Source organism: Centruroides vittatus, unplaced genomic scaffold (genome assembly GCF_030686945.1).
Source record: "Centruroides vittatus isolate TY-2023 unplaced genomic scaffold, ASM3068694v2 scaffold_3315, whole genome shotgun sequence".
In the NCBI taxonomy this organism is placed as follows: Eukaryota; Metazoa; Arthropoda; class Arachnida; order Scorpiones; family Buthidae; genus Centruroides; species Centruroides vittatus.
The window spans coordinates 4,621,100-4,644,740 of record NW_027122703.1 but is presented as its reverse complement, the minus strand read 5'-3'; the positions used below and the strand labels follow the sequence as shown (position 1 = coordinate 4,644,740).

At 27.9% G+C, this 23,641-nt stretch overlaps 1 protein-coding gene across 3 annotated transcripts in view; it reads left to right on the top strand.

Moving 5' to 3' along the window:
• Positions 1-5,899: 5,899 nt before the first annotated feature.
• The window catches only part of LOC136988467 (potassium voltage-gated channel protein Shaw-like), a 31,915-nt gene continuing 14,173 nt past the window's right edge, over positions 5,900-23,641 (top strand). The window contains exons 1-3 of one of the 3 annotated variants that reach the window (XM_067286322.1): positions 5,900-6,463; positions 17,311-17,874; positions 20,912-21,818. In XM_067286322.1, coding sequence (XP_067142423.1) covers positions 17,332-17,874; positions 20,912-21,818 — 1,450 coding nt within the window. In that variant the 5' untranslated portion in view covers positions 5,900-6,463; positions 17,311-17,331. Of the gene's footprint in view, positions 6,464-16,212; positions 17,875-20,911; positions 21,819-23,641 lie in introns of those variants that run through there. The other 2 variants (XM_067286323.1, XM_067286324.1) reach the window with 2 other exon arrangements.

The window sequence follows — 23,641 nt, the reverse complement described above, 5'->3', positions numbered from 1 at the left end:
CTGTTTCCTTGTAAAACAAGGATGAAATGACCAAAAAACAATTTTAATTGCCGATAATAAAACATTATTTTTTTATTTTCAAGTTATTTTGATTATTGTTTAAAATATTTCGCCACAGATTACTTGTGAAATATTTTTCAAAATTAGAATAAATGCACAAACTTTACATTGCAGCTGAATGAAAGTATCATATCGAGATTTGATACGTAACCTACAAGCTATTTATATAACTAAAAATAACTTTTTTTAAGATTATTGTAATATAAATAAGAGAAGAACTGAGAAATACTTCCATTAAGTGCTTTTATAGATGAGATACAAATGTCTGTAGTGTGTATTCAATATAAAGGGTGGTCCAAAATCAGTTTTTGCGTGTTTCGAGCAAACTCGTAGATAAGAACCGTAAAATGAGTTTATAAAAATGTATTTTCATTTTATAAAATTGGAGAAAACGTGATTTAAAAAAATGCAATATTCGAAAAGCATATTTTTCTTTCAATAAGCGCGTTTGTAACTATTTACAATCGTTGACTGACTTTTATACTTTTCTTTAAAGTCTACCTGAATCTGTGCATTTATAAATTTTAGTAATTACGGAATAAAACTCGCAAAGAAAAATTTTTTCCAGGACATAAACGAGTTAGATCAGTTTAAGAGACTACTACCGTATTGAATTTTATATGGAAACGAAAGATATGAGAGTCGAATATCATGATAGAGTGCTTATGTAACCAAAATTTTGTCCAAATCCATTCAGCACTCTTGAATTTATGTCAATATGAAAAATTGAAATAGCTGCAATTTTATTTTTCTTTGTCGAAACGAACTTGTCATAGAGCAAGACGTATAGCTCGATAATATATTTTAAAATTTTATGATAAGCGAATATTCAAAACCCTTAACATTTATGCAAGCATAAAAATTAAAATTAGGGAAGAATTTAGACTTACAGAAGTTATAACATATAAGAGACTTCTCCTTCACTAACTTGCAATAAATTTAAAGATACGAGGCTTTAATTGTAGCTTGTTACCTTGTATAAATCCGCCCTTGATTAAATCAATAACCAAACTAAAATATTCGAAACAATATAACTGCTATTTAATTAATTCTTTGTAAATTATGTCAATAAGTTTATACGTAACGCTAATTTTCGGTCATTTAAAATGAATAATAATCTTGAAAAATTGAGCATCTTAATTACCAATAATAAGAAATTAAATTTCGGATTCACAAACAGACGGACGAAGCGAAAACAATAATCATTTTTCACAAAAAATTGACTTTCATTACGCCTAAAAATTGAAACTTTCTAACTTCAAAAATAAATAAATCGATAAAAATTTCCAAGAGAACTTTTATTGAAAAATTGTGATCAAGGAATAAAATCAATGAAGTTAAAAAAGCAACAGAACAAACAAAAACAATTTTTTCTTCACGAATTTCTACTCAACTTTGTTTAATAAAAAACATCTTTAATGTGACAACAGTAACACAATTCAATAAACCGTCATACTAAATTTGTAAAAATATCCATTTTTTTAAAAAAAAAGGAAAAAAAAGGATAGGGAAGGAAAAAAGACAAAAATTTATGTAGTGTATTTTCTTTCTGAAATCCTTTAAATTGGAATTTCCTTTGTGAATAAAGACAAGATGATTGCGGTTGAATATCTCTTCCTAATCAAATATAACATACCTTTGATAGCAAATTCAATTTTAGGATAAGAATTCTTTAATGTGGAAAAAGAAAAAAAAAATGAAATTAGTTATGTGGACTATAAATAAAGACATTCCACTCTTAACAATAGAAGGCGGAAATACTTAACACATTTAGTGTTTTTATTTATTTATTTTTAAATGATTTTTAAAAGAAATTTTAAAAAAAATATATTGAATATTATAAACCTATTAAATTAAGTTTTTCATTATTATAAATTATCCTGTTGGCATAAGCCTGTTGCTCTTTTTCTCTAATAAAAGTCGAGTAACCAAAATTAAAAATAAAATAAATAATAGAAAGAAGTAGAAAATAATAATAAATATTTTCATAATAAAATTTATATTTTTAGAATAAAAATTCAATATATAAATATTATACAAACTTATCGAATATTAATTCTTCATCATCACTCTTCTTCTGACGTCAGGCGTGCATGAAACTTGATATCTTTAATATCTCCAATTACTTGTTTTCTCTAAAATCGAATATAAAATTTTAATATCTCATAAATTTAAATATTGAAGTTTTTAACTTGTTGATGTGATGCAGTTTGGGAATAAAATTGCACGAAAGAGCTTAAAAATGGAACTACTCCTTAAAGGTTATGTACGTTCTTATATAGCTTTCTATTCAGAATATATAGATTTTTTTTTTAATAGAAAGCTGATATTTCGTGTTATATAATTTAAATTTAAAAGTAAAACGGTTCTGTTAATCATTTTTAATTGAAATACTTCCGACATTCCGCTTAATTGATATAATTAGCAAATTTCCGTTTTAAAGAATTTAAAAATTACCTGTTCCTCGTTAATTAACAGAATATTGCGACACAGGTATGTATTTATTTTAACTTTTTTTTTTCTTCTCTCTTTCTCTTCTTTAATTTTTTTTAAATAAAACATATTTAAAGAATTTACTTGCGAGAAAACATTTTAAGCAGTAATTTCAAAAATTCTATTATCTTTAAATAAATAAAAACAAATAAAAATTTATGTTTGAAGTAGAAATATCTCCGTTCATCGGTTTCTGTAACAATTTACAAAATTGCTATGTTTATGTAAAATAAATTGTTAGATTTTCGACATTTATTTTACTTTATTCACATATTTTTTCCCCCAATCATGTCCGTCATTGATTTGCTTCACGCATTCACACACAACATTGGAAATTCTGCTATCTGCAGGACTCGACAAAATTAATTTTTATACAATTTTCTTTCTTTTTTTTTAAATATATATACATATGTATATATCAATTTCTCTTTTCTGTTACATAAAGATATGGATTTTCAAATAAAATACTACTTTTCAGCATTGCTAAAACTTTGTAAATGATGGTAAAAACCGTTTGATTGTTCGACTCGATAGAATCGATAATTTACAAGATAACTTTTAAAAATTATTTATGAAATATATTTTATATATTAATAAAGATAATAAAATGTTCAAATTAAAGCGTGCATATTTTTTCCTTAAAAAAAAATTAAATTAAAATGGTGTCAAAGTAGAAAGTTTTCGCTCATTTCTAAACGATTATTGTTAATGATCCGTTAGAAAATTTCCTATCTTAAAATGATCGTCGGTAATAACCTTTTGTTAATGAAATTTTAATGATTAACTGAAAATAACTATGTTTAAAATTATTTTCAGTTAATTTAATTAAATTTTTACAAACAGTAATTTTTTTTTCTTCCCTTGGCGCAGATATCGTCCTATTGTGAATTATCCCGTAAACTGTAAAAATAAAAATAATAATTTTCTTTCTAAACGGGAGAATTAAGAGAAAATTTAAAGTTTAAAAAATTCAATTATAAAAGATAAATGATTACGGAACATGTAAACTTTAAAAAAAGAAATATTCTTATTTCCTCGCAGTTTATAATTAATAATTCGATTAAAGTGAAGTCGATGTGATCATTCCGCAATGGTAAGCTTAAATAATTTTATATTAAAACACTGTCAGGAAGTAAATGTAATAAAACCTTTAAATCGTCGAAGTAAACAAACCGAAAATAAATATGAAATCAGGCATAACCAGAGCACATAATATACGAAAAAAACGTGATGCTGGTATCAGTTAACCATTAACTTTATCGATTATTCAAAATGAAAATTTTAAAGTTGGTAAACTATTACATCCGTTCAAGAAGAAAATTCGTTTCGTAACCAATAAATTATTCCTCTTTTCAAATTCTATAATATTATCTCCGATATTGGAACGAAATTTTGAAAATTCTCTTACACTTTTATATATTCTGTTCGAATTTTTCAAACTAAAGTAACTTGAAATAAACTAGGTTATTTCGGGCTAATCCCAAATTTTTTCCTGTGAAGATAATTTGATACTTTGATGCATAAATTTCTGAAAAAATTAAAAAAAAAACCATTTTTTCGATGTAATTTGTGATAATTTTTCCAGCAGTTAACGGAATTTTTCTCCCTTGTTACATTATCATTTCCTTATTTTAAAATTAAAAGAAGCGTGATAAACTAATCGTTTACAGTTATTAACACCCACTTCGTTCCATTTATTTATCATATCTATAAAGAAAAAATTATTAATAAAGTTTTGTTTTTGCAAGCGAAACATTTAACATGCGATTTAACTTTCGTGGAGGGAATTTGTTGTAATGGGACACCTCTACTACTTTTGTTTCATTTATGTATACATTTTTTTTTCCTTTCTTTCTTTCCTCTCACCTCGGAATCTCTGTCGTAAACTTAATTAAGCCGAAAAGCGTAAAAATCCGAATTTGTTATAAAGCAATTTATCATTGGTAAGAAAATAAAGAATTCTTGAGTAAATCCCATTTACCATTAATCATATCTCTCTTGTCATATTTTATCTCATTGTTGAAAGATGATATTGCAATATATCTCTTCAAATTCGCTTTAAAATGTCCGGCGAAAAGACATATGAGATTTATTTACTTTTTAATATCTAATTATGGGATACAATATCATTAATTAGATAATTTTAATTGTAATTAATGAGAATTAGATAGAAGACAACGCTATTGATAATATATTGTACGGAGAAATTTGAACTACTGTATTATTAATTATAGAGATTAGTGAGGCCCTATAACGAAATGGCCATTTATTTTTTAGGTGTTAATATATTAAAAAAAGAGCAGAATTAAAATATCGTATTATATTTTTTAAATAATAAAATCTGACAAAAATTAAAGGTTTTTTTTTTTCCTCCAAAATATACAAATATGCAAGAATTTCTGAAGCTATAGAACCCAAATGGCTCTGTGAACCCCTTATGGTAAAGCCTAATTGAAATGCCATTCATCAGCCTATTTTATATAAGAATTTTAATGACATTGTCAGTAGAGTATATTTTTTCTTTAAAATAAAAACACTTAATTAATTTTTCAGTGGACAATATTTGATAGAAAACTTCACATTTACGGCTTTAAAACATATTATTACTTCGTTAACAAATCTGGCTTTCAAATACAGAGTACAATATTTCTTAACTAAGATACAATAATAAGGACTTTGCATTCAAGTTTATCATTAACTGTATAAATTTATATATATATATATATATATATATTTTATTCCTTAACTAGTAGACGTTCTCATCGAAGTATAAAAGATATTTTGTAGTTGAAAGATATCGAAAAGCCGACTAATGAAGAAAGGAAGAAAAGAGATGATTCCCGAAGAATTCTTTCAAAAAAAAAAAAAAAAAAAAAAATCGAAAGACTTGCAATTCAGTTCTTTGAATTTCCTTGATGATTTATTTTATTTTTTCCTTTTATGATACAAATTGCATTGGCCAATCAAACGTTAGTTTAATAAAGACTTCGGGTCTGAAACTATTTCTAAATATTTGATAATGTTTTTATCGCTAAATAAATCATAAATAATATATTGCAATTTTTAAGACGAAATAACTAATAAATAAATAAATCTCTTCTGTAAGAAAAACAGAAATGATAAATTTCGGCATGTCGAAAAAGCGCCTGAATCAGCGCGTTTCGTAAAATTTTGGAAAAATATTTATAAAGAAAAAAAATTAAATAAAATTAAATTTAGGTTCATCCTACTATAAAATCACGTTTAAAAATAAATTAAGAATAATAAAATCTTTCAAATTCTAAAACAGAAAGTTGTGATTCAGTTCAAGTGAACTGAAACAGTCGAGATTATAAACTGGTTAAAAAAAATAAACAGATAAAGAATAAAGCACGCTTAAAGACTATTCCCTGGTAAAAAATAAAATAAAATAAATGTAACCTTACAAGTTGTAAGCAGTAACGAAATGTAAAATTTAAGCAAAATAAAAAAAAATAGTCTTTTACGAACGATACATCTGTACAATAGACAGAATGCGTGAATATTCAACAAGGCTTCCCTATCAATAAGGCTTCAGTCAATTCCATGGAAAACACGTTGCCTTCGGTCTACAAGTATCGGAAGCAAATATTTTCTAAACGTTTCAAATCCACGTAATCTGTATAGAAAGTGTCGTGTTGCTTGTCAAAATAGTAAAATCAAAAACTGCTCAAGTTTGATTGGTTTAAGAGGAAGTACAATCGCCTAGGAAACTGCATTCTCCAACAAACCGGCTCCCTAGCAACGCATGAGTCGCTAGTAGACTGTTATGAGTGCTCAGTCCCACTACGGGAACACCACGACATGCAATCATGTGGGTTATCTCTATTCCATAGGATAACACATATATCCTATAAAAATATTAATCATGTATGAAAGAAACCCGAATAAGGTAAGTTGCTTTATATTTTATTGACCTTTTAAAAAGAGAATTCCTTAACAATATGTCTTACAATGATGAATATTTATTTTAAGAGACTTGTTGATATTTAAGAGATGCTAGTCAGCTGTTTTGCACTTTGAACATTCGGGGAACCAAAAATAAGCTATTTTTGGATCTTTAGCAAAAATATTCGACTTGTTTTCCAGTTATTATGTATTATGATGTTATTAAAGTGAAGCAATTTATTTGATCGTCTTTTATGGAAGAAACTTGATCGAATAAAGGATGCAGCTTCCTCCGCTTGATCCGTCTATTAAGGAGATAAATGGGAATAAAAACTGCTTTATCTAAGTGATAGCAAATGGTATTTGTTTTTTTCTATCCGTACACGCCCAGAAATGATGGATCGTTATGCGATTCTGAGAATTCTCGTGACGTTTCTTTGCCATAAACAGCGACTATGCCTTCTTGCCACCACAAGCGCAGGTGAAAAACTGATTTTAAAATAAAATATTATTATTAAAATTTTTCCCTCAATTCTCGTGACTAAGCTAATTTTTCTCTAACTTTAAAGTATTTGAATACCGTAGTAAAAGAATATATTTACTTTCAGAAGCGTCTTATTTTAACCTCCTCTCCCTACTCAATTTGATGCATTCCAAAGTGTCTTCCAATTTCGATTCTCGCAAATGTTTCTCCTCATGAAAATTTTATTAATATCTTTGACAAATAAATTTATATTTGATTTTTTTAATTAAAAGAATTTAAAATAAATAATAAATACGTCAATTGATACATTTTAAAAGAATTTTCATAACTTATGGGTGTTTTTTTCATACCATTTTATGATATACTGTATCTTGTTAGATTATTCCGATTGACTTTCTCCGCTGCTTAATCTTTCATGATTTTCTGTTGAATATTACATGGGGAAAAATATATTAAGTCCGAACTGTTCACTAAACAGAAAAAAAGTAATAATAATAATAATAATAATAATAATAATGTAAAGTAGAGTGCTTGATTTTATTATATTTAAAAACATCCTATATATATAAATCCGTATTGGAGTTTTTAAAATTTGGATTTGCTGATGCGGAACTTTGAATACCAAACACTATATAAAAAGGAAAATGACTGTACACGCGTTGAACTCCCAAGACATATTCAAAGGAAAACAGGAAAGAACTTTAATCAAGCAAAATTGTTTAAATGGAATATACTTCTAAATATCCATTAGCATCAGGAAGAGATTGACTTCACCCATTATCGCATTGCTAACTATATCGGATCAAATTGCATTAGTAATGTTATTAAGAAGAACGAAAACCTAAGGCAAGAACTTGTAGTAATCTCATCACTTCAGATTCGATTAAATTTACTGTCTTCGACTCGACTGGTAGCAAAGGGAAAAAAATAAACTTTAACGTGAACACAGATAAACATGCTAGGATTACTTTCATAAATGACTTTAGCGTGTCTAGTAAATAAATTGGATGAACGATGACCGGTGAATGGTCAACAGTACATATAAACCACTTAAATAGTTGTCAACTGATAGCCATTTTAAGATTTTTTTACTAAAGACAGTTAAGATTTAAAGATGGAGTTCGGATACAACCTCAACTTTGCCATTTGAAATTACATTAAAGTGAAACGTATTAAAATTATACGTTTTTAAAGATATTTATTTAATGTAAAGTAAATAATATTTATAAATTTCTTATCTTTTGTTGTATTGAATTTTTTATATTATATTAAATAATTTAAAATGCAATATAACTTTTTATGTTTTCTTGAATTTTTATTAAGCTTAAATATTGTTTAAAATGTTTTAAAATTTTATTTCATATATTACTTGAAATAAAAATTTAGAAATTGAAATACTTATTTAAAAAACACCGTGATTTAAACGAGAACCCTATTTAAAAATATTTATAAATTTTAAAATATTATAAAGTATATAAATAAATAAATTTATTTTTATCTATTGTCATCATTATTTTCTTTTATATATATATAAAAAAATCTATATTTTTTTAATTAAAAATAAAATGATTTCCAATCGATTTATCTGTTTTATCATATTATATATTTATGAAAGATTTTATATTAAAAAAACATGATCTATTATTTTATGAATAAGGATATAAGTTATTATGCAATTTTCTATAATTTTAAATTTAGTAGAGATCTAAAAATAAGTTTATTTTTTGATAAAAGACATAAATTCTATAAAGAGAAGAAACATCTAAAAAAATTTTCCCAAGAAAAAGGATTTAAACTTTAAAAAAAAAAAATTATTTTTTCCCTTCTTGGGAATTATATACTATAGGGAGACTATAGCTTATAATAAACTGTAATAATAAAATACAAATATGGAAGAAAGAAATTCTATTTTCTGCATTTCAAACCCCAAATTATAATAATAAAATCATAATTTTGTAAATTATCAAGTGGCACGATACTTCGAATAACGCTTTAATAACCATCCTTTAATTTCAATAGAATACTTGAATCAAAGGAATCGTAAAATCATTATAACCGATGATTTCAATCTAGAATATAGATTAAAAACCTGATTTTCTACAAACATGCCGCGGGCACTTTCCCGTCCAAAACGTGATTCAGAAGCAAAGGCACGAAGGGCCACCAGCCATTACGTAGTCCTTCTGTTACAGTTAAGTTGTGAAACAACATTATGATGTTGCCTAGCTTTAGTCGTGATGCGCAAGTAGGAATTCCAGATGAAATTCAAGAGTACAGAAATTCTCCATTATATTATTCAAGTGCACAGCCTTTTCTCGCTGCTTAGGTTCTCTTTTAAGGTTTAGGATGCTCTTTTCTATTTCCATTTGATAATTTAGTTTGTTTATATGGAATGACAAGTAAAAATTCTTATTCGGCTCCTCGTTCATTAATGTAAATTCATTAATTGTGTTCACAATTTCCACATAAATCTGCCAAATTTTCCTTTGTAAAATAACACATTTATCTACGTCATATATTGTCTGTCAAAGGCAATGAAACCTTTATACGAAACAGTAGAAATGGCACGAAAAATATGTTAAATCGAATTCAGATAATGCAAAATAGCACGCACTTCGAATTTTCCAGCCAATTCTATCAAAAGAACGAAAATTTTTTTATCTTACAATGATCTAACCGATAATTTGGTATAGCTTTCATTTGCAGGATTCAAAATTCATAAAATTTGTTAAATTATAAATAAGGGTTATATACAGGGTGGCCCAAAAGACAGTTGACCATTTAAAAAATTAAACTGCTTTCTTTTACTACTTAACTTAACAACTTTGCAAAAATTATTAAAAAATGAGTTCGTTCTTGTTTAATTACGTAAATTAAAAAGACTTGACAAGCTTTCAGAAATTGCTAAATTACTTGCAAAAATAGTTACCTAACTATTAGGAACAGAGACATCGAGAGGAGAGGAGAGCTGGAGATTTTTCCCAGGCCAGGAGAAAACTTAGAAACTCATAGGAATTCCTATAAAATTAATGTTAAAATAAGATATTTAAATGGCCATCTAAGAGGCAAAAGGAACTTACTCTACCCCGGGTCCCATACAAGCTCTCGACAAGTTTGATTGGACCATCCTGTAATTCTAAATGCTAGTTCTCGATTTTACTCATAGAATCAAGATCCCTAAAGTCATGAAGGATCAATGGTCAGCTTTAGAGATCTTAAGAACGTGGAAAGTTTTTAAAAAATAGTTTAGAAATTCTTTATACTTCAAAAAGAAGGTTGACATCATTATCATTTTTAGAAACCGAGTTATTGTGCAGTAATATAAAATCGAAATTTTTCGTCAGAGGTAAAACTCAATAGGACAAAAGAAAATTTATATTTGATATTCTGTCGAACCATTAAAAAGAATTTTTGTCCAGAATAACAGATCGTACTTGCATCAATAAATTGTGCGGACAACATTGTACGTTTAGAACTGGAAAAATAATTTTAAGTAAAATTAAATATCGAATTAATGAAATATTCTTGTATAAAAGAAAAAAAAACACAAAGATAAAAAACTTGATAAAACTCAATATAGAAAATAAAAAGGTATTTAAGAGTATCAATTCTGTTTGCTTTCCTCATTAGTCATAAACTAGTAAGCAAATATTAGATCTTTACGGTAAAATTAAAGAACAAAGAGCAATAATTAAAGTCAGCCTTTGTAACTTCGACTTGTGCCATAAAACACGGATAATCTCATAATTTTTACATTTTAATTTTCACTCATATTTTAATTATTAATAGAGTAATTTATTATACAATGTTAAGAAAGATACAGCGGTATTGATTATTTTAAAGAGTAATAAGGAAGATCAATATTAAAGGGATAGAGTTAGATATTAATATAAATTATTCATAACTCATAACGTTAAAAAGACCCTTGGATGATGGAAACACGCTTTAGTCAGATTTATGAGTGAAAAGCACGAAATAATCTCCGAATATATATATTTTTTAGTATTCGTTATTTTTAGTTACGAGGTAAGAGCTGCGTTTAACCTAATCTAACTGAATTCACTCTTTCTATCCCATTAACGATTTATGACTCATAATATATATATATATATAACTGATATAAGCCCAAGTTCTAACTTACGACAGTTGATTAAACTACGAAACTTCCTATTGTTCCAAGCTACTTGTTCTAATACGAGTGTTTTATAAATTATGTCCTTTATCAGATTAATATATATCAGATAGATTAATTTATAGCTAGGTTTATAGATAGAGAATTTCTATATGATCGTATATAACACAACTAAATTATCTCGGGTTGATCCTTATGATTTTTTTTTTTTGGAATTTATTTTCTTTTGCCTCTGAAAATTATAATAAAAAATGATGAGTAGATTCATTTAAAGTTGTTTATTAAACGGATAAAAAGTAAATATTCTTCGATAATCAAACTTGTTTAGGGATTAATATAATCGGATTAAGTTGTAGTTATCAACTTAAAGATGTCGGATGGATTAAGTCGGTTAATGATATCATAAACGCGTGAGAACAACATACAGTGGGTTAGAAAAACAATGTTTATAGTAAAGGCAGAACTAGCAACAGATGTATCATTATATTTATCATCTGTACAAGGTAAACTTAAAACTTTGTAAAGCTGTGGAAGCCTTATATAAAATTCCTGCTATGAACGAGCTTAATTCGGCGTCATTCAGGCGGCAAGTCGGATTCGTGTTAAACACTGGTGTTAAAAAAATAAAGTACATTACTAGTCCGACTGAACTATTTCTACAAATGGAAACGACCGTTAAAGTCTGAATTGTGTAGTAATGGAAAATCGCCCGCACACACAATATAGTAAATAATATTATTATGACGATATTCCAGGAATTTTGCATGTTTTAGACGGGAGTAAATATAAATAACTTTTTCCGAAAATGTCGAAAACAACATTTTAACTATATACTGATATTAGCGTTATATATATTCTGAAAGAAGAAACAAACATTTGACAATTGTATAGCAAATACATAATAAAATTAAGAAAAATTAGGCTATTTTACTAAAAAAGCCGGGCTTTCTGATGATAACGATGTACTCTATACGCCCATATATTTTCTGATGTCATACCACGTGTACTCTCATTTGTGCCCGTCACCATGACTACGCCCTCCAAAACATGGCACAGTTCATTATCTGGCAGGTGACAATATAAAAGATGGGAGAAAATTTAAAGAGTTTTTCCTATCATTTCTCATATATCCAGACACTGACACGACCTATTTATTTAATTATCTTTTCTTAAATGTTTTCGCTTAAGCTAAAAATTGAAATTCCGACTACAGCGATCTGGAACCATTTGTGTTTTTGACGACAAATGACACGGGCAATCAATCAAAATGTCGAAAATGGAGTTTACACTCACTTTTAACGATTTTCTTCCCATCCAAATAGAAACAAATTAATGATTATTGCATGGGCATTGCAATATCGATTATTTTATAATTCTCTCTACTTCTTTTTATTGATGTTTATCAACTTTCAAAACAATAGATTTCTTTAAACAGATCATCCTTTACTCTTCACATTTCAATTATCTTTTTATCTGTGTGCATAAAGAAAAGAAATTATGTTTACTTTAATTTTTTAAGATCTCCTTTTACGTGCATTACATATAAACAGCTCTTATACAACCTATAGAAAGAACCAACGACAAGAAAGGGAAAAAAAAAACACACACACACACACACACACACACAGACACCTTTGTGAAGAATACAAATACACAATTCTTTTCAGAGCATTAGAAAAACCAAACAGTACACTTTTTACTTATTTTATTCTCCCTTTCTCATTAATTAAGTACAACTTAGCAAAAATCAATACATAAGTTCAATTTAGTTTAAATTGTAAGAATGTGCAAAATTGACTTAAAAGCAATTTATCCTTAAAAATGGCTTTTATATGCTTTGGCATTTCGCCAACACAGTGCAGGTGTATTCAGGTAGTGGAAGGTAGAAAAGATATACTCTACTTCTATTCTTAACAGTTTGTATTAGTCTATCTGCCAAAAAATCAATTATTTTTACTTTATTAATGTTTCCGAATTTGCGGTAAAGACTCTGTAAAATATTGCAATTAAATTACATTGGAATAATTGTAAATTAAAAACTTTTTGTTTGTCGTTTAAAGAGTCGTTACGTGATGAATTAACACGAGTTGAGTCTTATAATAGAAGCTATAAAATGCATGCAAGTACTCGAGCGTGGAAATTAATTAATTCGGATAGATTAAAATATCCCTTTATTATATATCTTAGCATCGATACGTCGTTTATGTTATTTTTATGATTTACATAGGCTCCGCCCAATTTCGGACATTTCCAACTTTTTAATATACGAGATTAATGTCTCTGCTATCGATGCATAAAGCAATATTAAGTTATTAAGACTTATTAAACAATACTAATACGTAAAGCAGCATTGCCGGAACAGAAAAAAACCGTATAATAAAATGAATTTTTTGATTAATATATATTTTAGAAATTAAATCTGGAGCATTCTATTTTATCAAGAATCGCATTAATCAATATAGTCAACAACGGAGGATAAGTTGGGAGAGAGTTTGGATGTCAACATTTCTATGAATTACCTTCAGGGTTTTTTTTTTCTTTTTGAAATTAAAGACCAAAACATTCAATTAAAAGAAAGATTAACTTTCTAATGAAAATTTTACGTAATCCTATGTAAGCTCGTTATGTACTGTACAGCTTATGTGTATTCATTACAAATGCATAAAATATTCATTGATCCTGCATTTGTATTTTTGTTTCCAAGTCAACTGATAGATAAATTCAATTAGAATGCATAAATTATCAATAAATCGAATTCTTTGAATAATCTGCGAGTTCATTAATGTGGCGTTTCAACAAATATGTTTATGATCAATCAGTTTTAATATTTAATAATTTACCCGTAATCGTAAAACGCAAAAACAAAAATAATAATAATCATTTTAAAATTTTATGTTTAGCGCTAACACATTTCGACATTTTTCTCGTATAGCGAAATAAAACATTTCACTTTATTTAAGTTTTATAAATTCTTTCGTATATAAAATATTAATCGTTTAACAAAATTAGTATAATTTTCTACGACGCCATTTTTATTCAATTTTACTCATCTATGACGTCGTCGTAAACCCTGTTATCTCGGTGATGTCAACTTAGATTTTTGTGTGTGACGTCAGATTAGCTCGAGTGTCTGGTTGATGCCATTTCGTGTAAAAGCGCTATTAATATATAATGTATGCGTTGTGTAAAAAATTTTATTTAAAAAATACTAACTTTATTTTGATGTTATATCATTTTAAACTAATTTTGTGATAAAATAAACGCTTTTAAACATTTCCTTACGGAGAAAATGAAAGCCGTAAAGACAGAGATCTAATATGAAATCATTGAAAACGTGATATTTTATTCGTGACGAATTCATCTAGTGTGACGTTATAAAGTGTCGTTATTCAAATAAAACTAGTATTTAATGTAAAGTCCAGCGTAAAAAAATTATTAAGATACAGTAATTATTTTGTATGTGTGACATCACACGTTTTATGGGTTTTATGTGACGTAATTAAAGCATAGAATCACCTCTTTGTGACGTTTCGCATTAGCTTGGAACGTGTATTGGGCCGGGATATCATTGAGTGTATGGACATGGTGCATTATTTATTAAAAGAGAGCGTAACGAATCGAATTTGATTGTTAGAAACGACACATTCGTTTATAATTTGCATCGGCAACGTATCCTCTGTTACAGAATATATAAATCGACCGGAATGAGTAAGACATTAATTAATGGATGATCAACTTATTTACGATAAAAATATAATTAGTCCTACATTTATACGATAGACTAAATTTTGAGTTCATCGATAAAATTATTCAAATAAGCAAGATTAAGTTACACAATTTTTTTTATCAGTAAATTTTAGACAAACTTTTAATGGATCTTCAACATATTAAAACTGATTTTTACACGTATCTATTCAACTAGCTTACATTAATATCAACTTTATTATCCTTTGTCAGCATGAAAACAGACTTGTGAGATTATTATTCGCTATAAATAGATCAACTGACGTTATATACTTAAATCACACACACAATACAGTTTAAAAAAATAATAATAGTTTAAGAGTAAAGGTCAAGGAATTCTATTTAATATCGTTAAACTGTTAAAGAAATAATTAAAAATAAAATTACCATGCAAAAACCAGTTATGTTTAAGCTATATAACCTGTGACTTTCTAATTTCCATGCCAAATTTGGCACCTTCGCACGTAGAAAATGACGGTTATCGCTTATAAAATTTGTGTGTTTGTATTTAAGTACCAAAATAACTCTCTTAAAAAAGGTGAAGTTCATTTGGCTTTAATGATCCAATTTTTATTTTATAAGGAGAATGTATAAAATTGTTTCGCGAATTACGAATCATTCTTTTTTTATAAAGTAGTTTAGATAAGCTACCAAAATAACCGATATTGCTCTGCTTTAATGATTCTTTTGCCATTCATTATTTATCCACTTATAGATGCCAAAACTGTGAAGAGAATCGTTAAAAATACTTCTGTTTATATCCAAACAAATCGTTGTTTTATAGTTGAGATTTTTAAGTCCATATGTTTTATTTCCCGAGCAGTTTTCGAAATTTTTAAGTTTTTGAAGAAGGGAAAAAATTGTGGGTTACATTCTGAACACAAATAAAAAAAAAAAAAAAAAACAAAACGATAATGCATAAATCATGTTTACTTTATTAAAATAAGTCTTAGCTGTAGTTGGACTATTTATTTGATTTTCTATCTCTCTGTTATAAAAGGTAAATTTAAAAAAATATTATTATTATTATCAATATATATGTAACGTTTTGTATGGGGATTAAACAATGTCCGCTGAAAATTCATTAACATAGAAAGACAAAATTCAGTTAAGCTACAATTAAGTTTGACTAAATATGTTATTGAAGTAGTATGAAGTTATCTTATTCGAATTTTATTGTTAACTCAATGACTAATAAATTTAATATACTGTTCACTTATCCTGTTATAATGGGTTTACGACAGTAATAATAAGGAATAATTCTTTCAAATATGCTATTAATATTTAAATAACAATTTAAGTTACCTCGCTTGTTTATGATTTTTCCCTACTTTTCTTACTATGTAATTCGAGGAAAACATATTAAATTTTATCATATTTTAAACCCATCTCGAGAAAAAGTTAAGCTTAAAATTTGACTGGCGATTGAATAATAATATAAAATGTAAACGTTTAAAATTTAAGAGAAAAATATTATGAGCTATAATAACTTTTAATTTCCTTTCATGCTGCATTATAAACCTTTCAAATTTTGTTAATAATACCGACAAAAATGTATTCATACACTGTAATAATTACGCTCGTTAATCAGACAAACATTTACTATTTTACAATAGCATAGTTTACATGTTATTAGAAATTCCTGTCAAAACAAACATGGCAACTGACGTATTTATACAACTATAAAACGATATGCATGAAACCGGAACCACACGAAGAAAAATACAGGTGAAGCCCGGGATATGCAGTTATGACGTATCCGATAGAATCTCCTATGCGGGGACAGCATTCGCCGATGATGTCATCACGATCCGGGATTCGTTTGCATTTAAAATATCACCATTTGTATAAATGATTAGCAAACCAAATTTTTGTTTGCACAGTTATATAAAAGACATCATCAACAATATCAATGTTTGCTTTGGAGGAAACTAACAAATACCAACACAAAAGAACTGATTCGAGACATATACTCTACGACGATGCATGAGAGAATACGGAAGATATTATTTCGAAAATTATCGAGAAAAAAATAAAATACAGTAGCATCGTTTGAAGTTAATCAAGTTCCTGTTATCCGTTAGAACAATAGAGAAGAATGTAGCAGGTTGACGATTAGTGTAAATGAAAGTAATTAATCACAAATTTGTGTACAGAATGCTACAATAATTTTATTGTTACGTGCCATAAAATAACTGACGAATCTCTCAGATAGAGGGAGCGACTGAACTTTCGTGCAATCGATGCATGACTTTCAGTTCTGAGCTAACGCCGTTGCTTGTCGGCTTACCTGTATAACTCTGATGTTTTGAACTACCGTGTGTGCTTTCACTTTTACATGTTGCGACACTTTCGTAATAATAATTTTTTTTTTTAATTAAACCACAAGCGCCTAAGTTATACCATGTGCAGGTATGAAACTACTTCTAAACTAATGCATAAATTGTTTAAGTAATGTAAGTTTAAAATTCAAATTTTTTTTTCATTCCAGAGTGGGTAGCACTTACTGACCATGTTCATATCCCAAACCTATGGACATCGTGGGGCTATTGATTTAGACAACAGAGTTATACTAAATGTCGGAGGTATCAGATTTGAAACTTACAAAGCCACCCTTAAAAAGATTCCTGCCACTCGCCTTTCCAGACTCACAGAAGCTTTGGCCAATTATGATCCGATTCTTAACGAATATTTTTTTGATAGACACCCGGGTGTGTTTGCTCAGATTCTTAATTATTATCGTACGGGAAAGCTTCATTATCCTTCCAATGTTTGTGGACCTTTGTTCGAAGAAGAGTTGGAATTTTGGGGATTGGACGCCAATCAAGTGGAACCTTGTTGTTGGATGACGTACACTACACACAGAGATACCCAATCTACCTTAACTATTTTGGATAACTTAGACATTGATTCTGAAAAGCCCACAGATGAAGAACTAGCTAGAAAATTTCGTATGGAAGAAGCCTTTTACGCTGGTAAACTCAACTGTTGGCAAAAAATAAAGCCAAAAATTTGGTTGCTTTTTGACGAACCTTATTCTTCAATGGCTGCTAAGGTAAGTGATTAGTTTTTTTTTTCTATTATTCTTTCAAAACCAAAAAGTTTTTGTCATTTAGACAGTAAAATGAACAAATATATTTATAATACATCACATCTTTCTAGAGTATTATATTACTAGTTGATATTATTTGAGAATCATGGGACAATCTTAGTGATAAATGGCACTTGTCTGAGGTCTCATCTTCTAACGACTTGCAGCTATACAGACTACATAAGTTAGTAAGACAAAAAAGATTAGTTTCTGTAAAGAGCAAATTCGTTTTTATTAAATAAATACGTGTATATTAAAACAACGTAGTGAATTTATTAAAGAAAGAAAGGAAAATATTTTTAGTAAAGCATAAATAAAACTAAACTAATATTTAAAATTCAAGAAAAAATTATAAAATGTACTTTAGACTATAAGAAGCTTACTTCAAAATACCAAAATATAAATAAAAAGATGAACAAGATATAAATAGATGAAACAAAAATGAAATTTACTCACCTATAAACGATGATGGCGAGACAGATTGTTTTCTAAAGAAGTTGTAAGCCACACCTTTTCCCTGTTTATCTCTTTCTCGATGGCTGAAAGTAATAAAAGTAAAGTGTGAACTCATAAACATTCACAAAACTGAGTCACAAAATCATTTATTGATTATTTATTACAATTTTTTTTATAGAAATATATAATCTTATAAATCATTTAGAAAAATTATTTATAACCGCTCCTTTGAAATATAATGCACAAAATACAAAAAACCGAGAGATAATCGTGTAATTTCTAATAAGCAAGTGATGTTAACTGAAGATTTTAATTCATTTAAAACCAAAGACGACCAAACTTCATTAATTTCATTGTCCATTAATTTCCTTGTTAAACATTTATTTATTAAATAAAATTTACCCTAAGTAATCCTTATTGATAGCAATTAAAATTATGGATATTATTTTATCTTTTTTAATTATTTATTTTAAAATTTTAATAATTTAAAATACATTATAAACTTTTCTGTTTACTTAATAAAATGTAATTTATTTATTAACTAGATTTTTCTGTTTGAATATTCAAAGTAAACAGATACATGTAGAGATAGTAAATATTTTTCATTCGTTTATACATCTCGCGGATATTTTAGTAAAAATCTTTTTATCCGTGTCCTTAAAATTTTCTTCAATTATGCAAATTTCAAGCAAATATAAGTGAATTTTCATTTCATTTTTTTTAAGAAAGTAAATTTAAGAAGAAATTTGTTAATTAAGTAAATTTTAACGAATTACCTTTTTCCCTTAATTTTGGTAATGTTCCAGTGCAAACAAATTTTATAGCATTACTTCAGTTAGAAGGTTCCGCTGGGTCATAGTGATTTAATTCTAAATTTAATCAAAGTTTAACGTGTAATTGCATATCGTTTTAGAGTTTATATCATAAATCTCTGGATAATAAATCATGGATGACGTTATTAAAGTGGTTGAACAGTTTTCTATTCAGAATGAAAATTCGTTGCTTCCGCAAATGCTACTGTATATTCAATTCAGCGAAAACTCAAGCCTTAGATTGAGAATAAACTGTTTAAAGTAGCAAATGGAAAATGTTTTCCACTCGTATTTGCTACAGAATAAAGTAAAACTGCGTTAAACGAAATGGCTCAACTATTATTAAAAGACGGATTGAATATACCTTTAATAGTTTCTCACGGTTGAAATAGAGCTATTTATGATCGTAGTTTATATTTATATATTATTAGGACATAAAGAAATAAAAATATGGAAATTGGAATTTGATCCATTCTATTTAACGTTCAATAAAAAAGAAAATGTAATTTTTGTCTATTAAATAATTAAATCCAAATTTTCTATATAATACCTGATTAATATAGAATTTATGTAAAGTCATTCTTTCTGTTATAACTCCACCCTTTGTCGGTATAGTATCTATAATTAGAGAGCATTCCCTGAAGTAAATTAGACTGTATTCACCCTAGTAAATTATTGAGTAAGCAACGATTAAGTTCGGCCTCTATTCTGTTTAATGCAACTCCGCTCTGTATGAAATAGTGAAGGAAATTGATACTTGCTCAAGGACGATTTATTCGAAGTTCTTTAATTTGCACTCGAGTTGTTAATTACCCCCGAGAAAGGTGGGAGTAATTGAAATTAAAAAGTAATAATACATTTACGTCGATAGGAAAGTCTTCGCTTTAAGTAGATACAGAGTGCGAGTACCTCATTCGTAAATCTATCTAGACATTTTTTAAAGAATCAATAGCCTAAATACAAAAAAAAAGCCATAACAAAATTAATTTCCTCATAGCCTTGTCTTTTTAATTAGGGGTAATGTATACACCAATAAATTAAACTGTAATTATTTCTGTCAGATCCAATTTATTAAAAAATATATATATATTACAAATTCGGTTTATAAATTTTATATTCGAAACAGTTAGGGTCAGTTATATTCAGCTTAAAACATCTAAAAAATTAAATTAACTTTATTAATTAAAATATTCAGTAATGTATTAACTACTTTATATATGTCCATTAAATATATACAGAAATTATAAGACAATTTTCAGCTATGTACTACATATATATATATATATACGTATTAAATTTATATAGTAAATGTCTGCAAGAGGTAAAATTAAATAAACAACATCTTTCGATTTTAAATGACTATCACTCGTTCAAACTTAGTTTGATTTTAATCAGGAGTTCGAAAGTTTGTAATCCTTAAAATCCTCTTATTTCAAACTAGAGTTTACTTGGCTAAATCATTCCATTTGGGCAGGAATGAACATTAAGTCAGAAAAAATAAATATATATATGATATAAATGTGTGTGTGTATGCGTATGTCTCCTGTTCATTTCTACTTTTAACAAAAGAAGAAAAATACCAAAAATACTTCGTCGGTTAAAAATAGAAATAAGTACTTTATTTATTGCTTAATAAAATTTACAATTATATTTTAAAATTGTATTGGTTAAAAATACATGACGATCTTTTTCCCACTAAAAGCCTTCTAAAATGTTGTTATTTTCTGTTTCAGGTTGTGGCCGTTTTATCAGTTTTCTTCATCTGTATTTCTATTTTGTCATTTTGCTTGAAAACTCATCCCAACATGCGTGTTCCCATGATAGTGAATAGGACAGTATCCTACCCTCCAAACATAACTGCATGGACATTAGACAAAACCAAAACCGAGGCACACAAAGCCTTCTTCTATATCGAAAGTGTCTGCAACGCTTGGTTTTCGTTCGAAATCACTGTTAGATTCATCGTGAGTCCAAATAAATTGGATTTCATTCGTGCACCAATCAACATCATTGATTTTATTGCAACCATGTCTTTCTATTCGGATATGTTACTTCAACGATTAGCATCGGGTCTTGAAAACGCCGATATTTTGGACTTTTTTAGTATCATACGGATATTCCGGCTGTTCAAACTTACTCGCCATTCACGTGGTCTCAAGATTCTCATTCACACTTTCAAAGCTAGTGCAAAAGAATTATTTTTATTGGTATTTTTCTTAGTACTCGGTATTGTTATCTTTGCCAGTTTGGTTTACTACGCCGAAAGATTACAGGCTAATCCAAACAACGATTTCACGAGCATCCCTGAAGGGCTATGGTGGGCCATTGTTACGATGACAACTGTTGGGTACGGTGATATGGTACCACGCACCTACGCGGGGATGCTAGTTGGAGCTCTATGTGCCCTTGCTGGTGTGCTGACCATAGCCCTGCCAGTTCCTGTGATAGTATCGAATTTTACAATGTTCTATTCTCATACTCAAGCAAGAGAAAAGTTACCGAAACAGAGAAGGAGGGTTTTACCTGTAGAACAACCACGTGTTAGACCTAAATTTCCGGCGGGAGCTGGATTACAGCATCGAAGAATGAATGCTATTAAGCATCATCATCCAGCAGCTCTCAAAGATTATGGTGGTAAAGGTAAGAGATTTCTATTTAAACTTATAAAATCGTCTCAGTGATTTAAAAAAAAAAAAAAAATTATTGTTGACAAAAAGAATTTCATTTTATTAAAAACTAAGTTAATCGTGCATTTCGTTTGGTCTGCATAACATTATCTCTATCCAGTAACGGAGACTGGCAATTACGGGTTCATGGTGCGTATTGTCCAGCTAATGTGAGACACGAATAAAACACCACAGATGTGCAATTTTCGATTGAATTGCTTAATGTCTAGACAGGCAATGTTCAAATGCAAATTTGTTCTGAATACTGGCAAATCATTTCTAAAATTATAATAAAAATGTCGATACTTTCGAAACTATTTTTTATATCTATAATCAAATTTGAGTAGTATTTCGAAATTAAATGTTTTCCATTCATCGAATTTGTAGAATTCAAGTTTTAAAAGAAGTGCGAGTCGTATGACATTTCCCATTAAGTTGTCATTTTGCAATATTCAGAATTTAAGCAAATTTATTTCGTTTCCAGGAGGCATATTATACCACTACGAGTTTCTTAATGCCTGATTTTTGAATGCGTGTAGAAAAATTAAAAGTTCTCATTTCAAATTTCTTCTATGGTATGAATAGATGCTATAAATTTCTTCTTAAAAGTAAAATAGACAATAACAAACACTACAAAAGATAACGAATACAAATCGTTTATGTTGGCAGTTTAGATTAACATAAATCTTTTTACATAAACCACGTTTAATTTTATATTTTCTAATATCGCGCTCTTCCATATCTATGCACATTTTCTTCTAATAAAACATTAATTTAGAAGTAGTTTCTGTAATGAATATTCAGTTTAATAAATTCATCCTACGACACATGATGTCAAAGCTTCTGATTCACAAAGGGCTTAAACTTTTGACATTGTAACCTCGAATTTATCAACATGACTGAAGTGGCATTTAAATTTAAAAGAATTTAATCTATAAATCACTAATACAACTACATTTTTGCTGATAATGTTTCTGTGTCACGTGACACAGATGCAACCACACCTATTCTCTTGAAACCGGGCAGCAGGTTACAGTCACATTTTATCTATCACTAAATAATTTTGTAATCGTGAAAGGAATTTTTTAATAATTATAATAACATATTAAAAATTCAAAATTACAATTTTAATTTAAAATAAAAAAATGAAACTTATTTAAAAACTTTAACCAAGTTTATTATATTAATCTCTTTATATGAGTTTTTACTTTTTATTTTTTTAAATCCTTCGCTTAACTTATCGATATTTGATATACAGAAGATAAATAAAGATATAATATTTAAAAATTGAACACAGCATTTCTCTCCGATTATCTAATTTAAAACATTTTTTTAAAATAATTTAAGACAATTTTATAAATATGCAAAACAAGTTTAAAAATTAAATTGTAAATATTCTGTAAACAAAAGTTAAAAATGTATGCAAAGAATGAAAAACCATATATTATTTTTTCATGGAATTATAAACAGGTGAATAAAGGCAGATTTTCTCACGCTCATCGACAAAATATAGAATAAGTAGCAAAGTAAGATAAACGGTTTCTTGGAACAATAGGAAAAGTTTTTCAAGACCAATATTTGATATCCTATAATCATCAGCTTTTACAAAAGAAAGTAAATAAATTCGATTGAGAATGAATATTCAAACATTTGAATATTCCCTTGTATAATAAGCCACATAATATATAACATTCACATGAGGTTTGACTATTCACTTAGAAACTGAAGCTTGTGGCTTATATATAAGTTAAGCGTTAGAAATTAATATAACAAACAATACGTCTTTCTGCAAGTGAT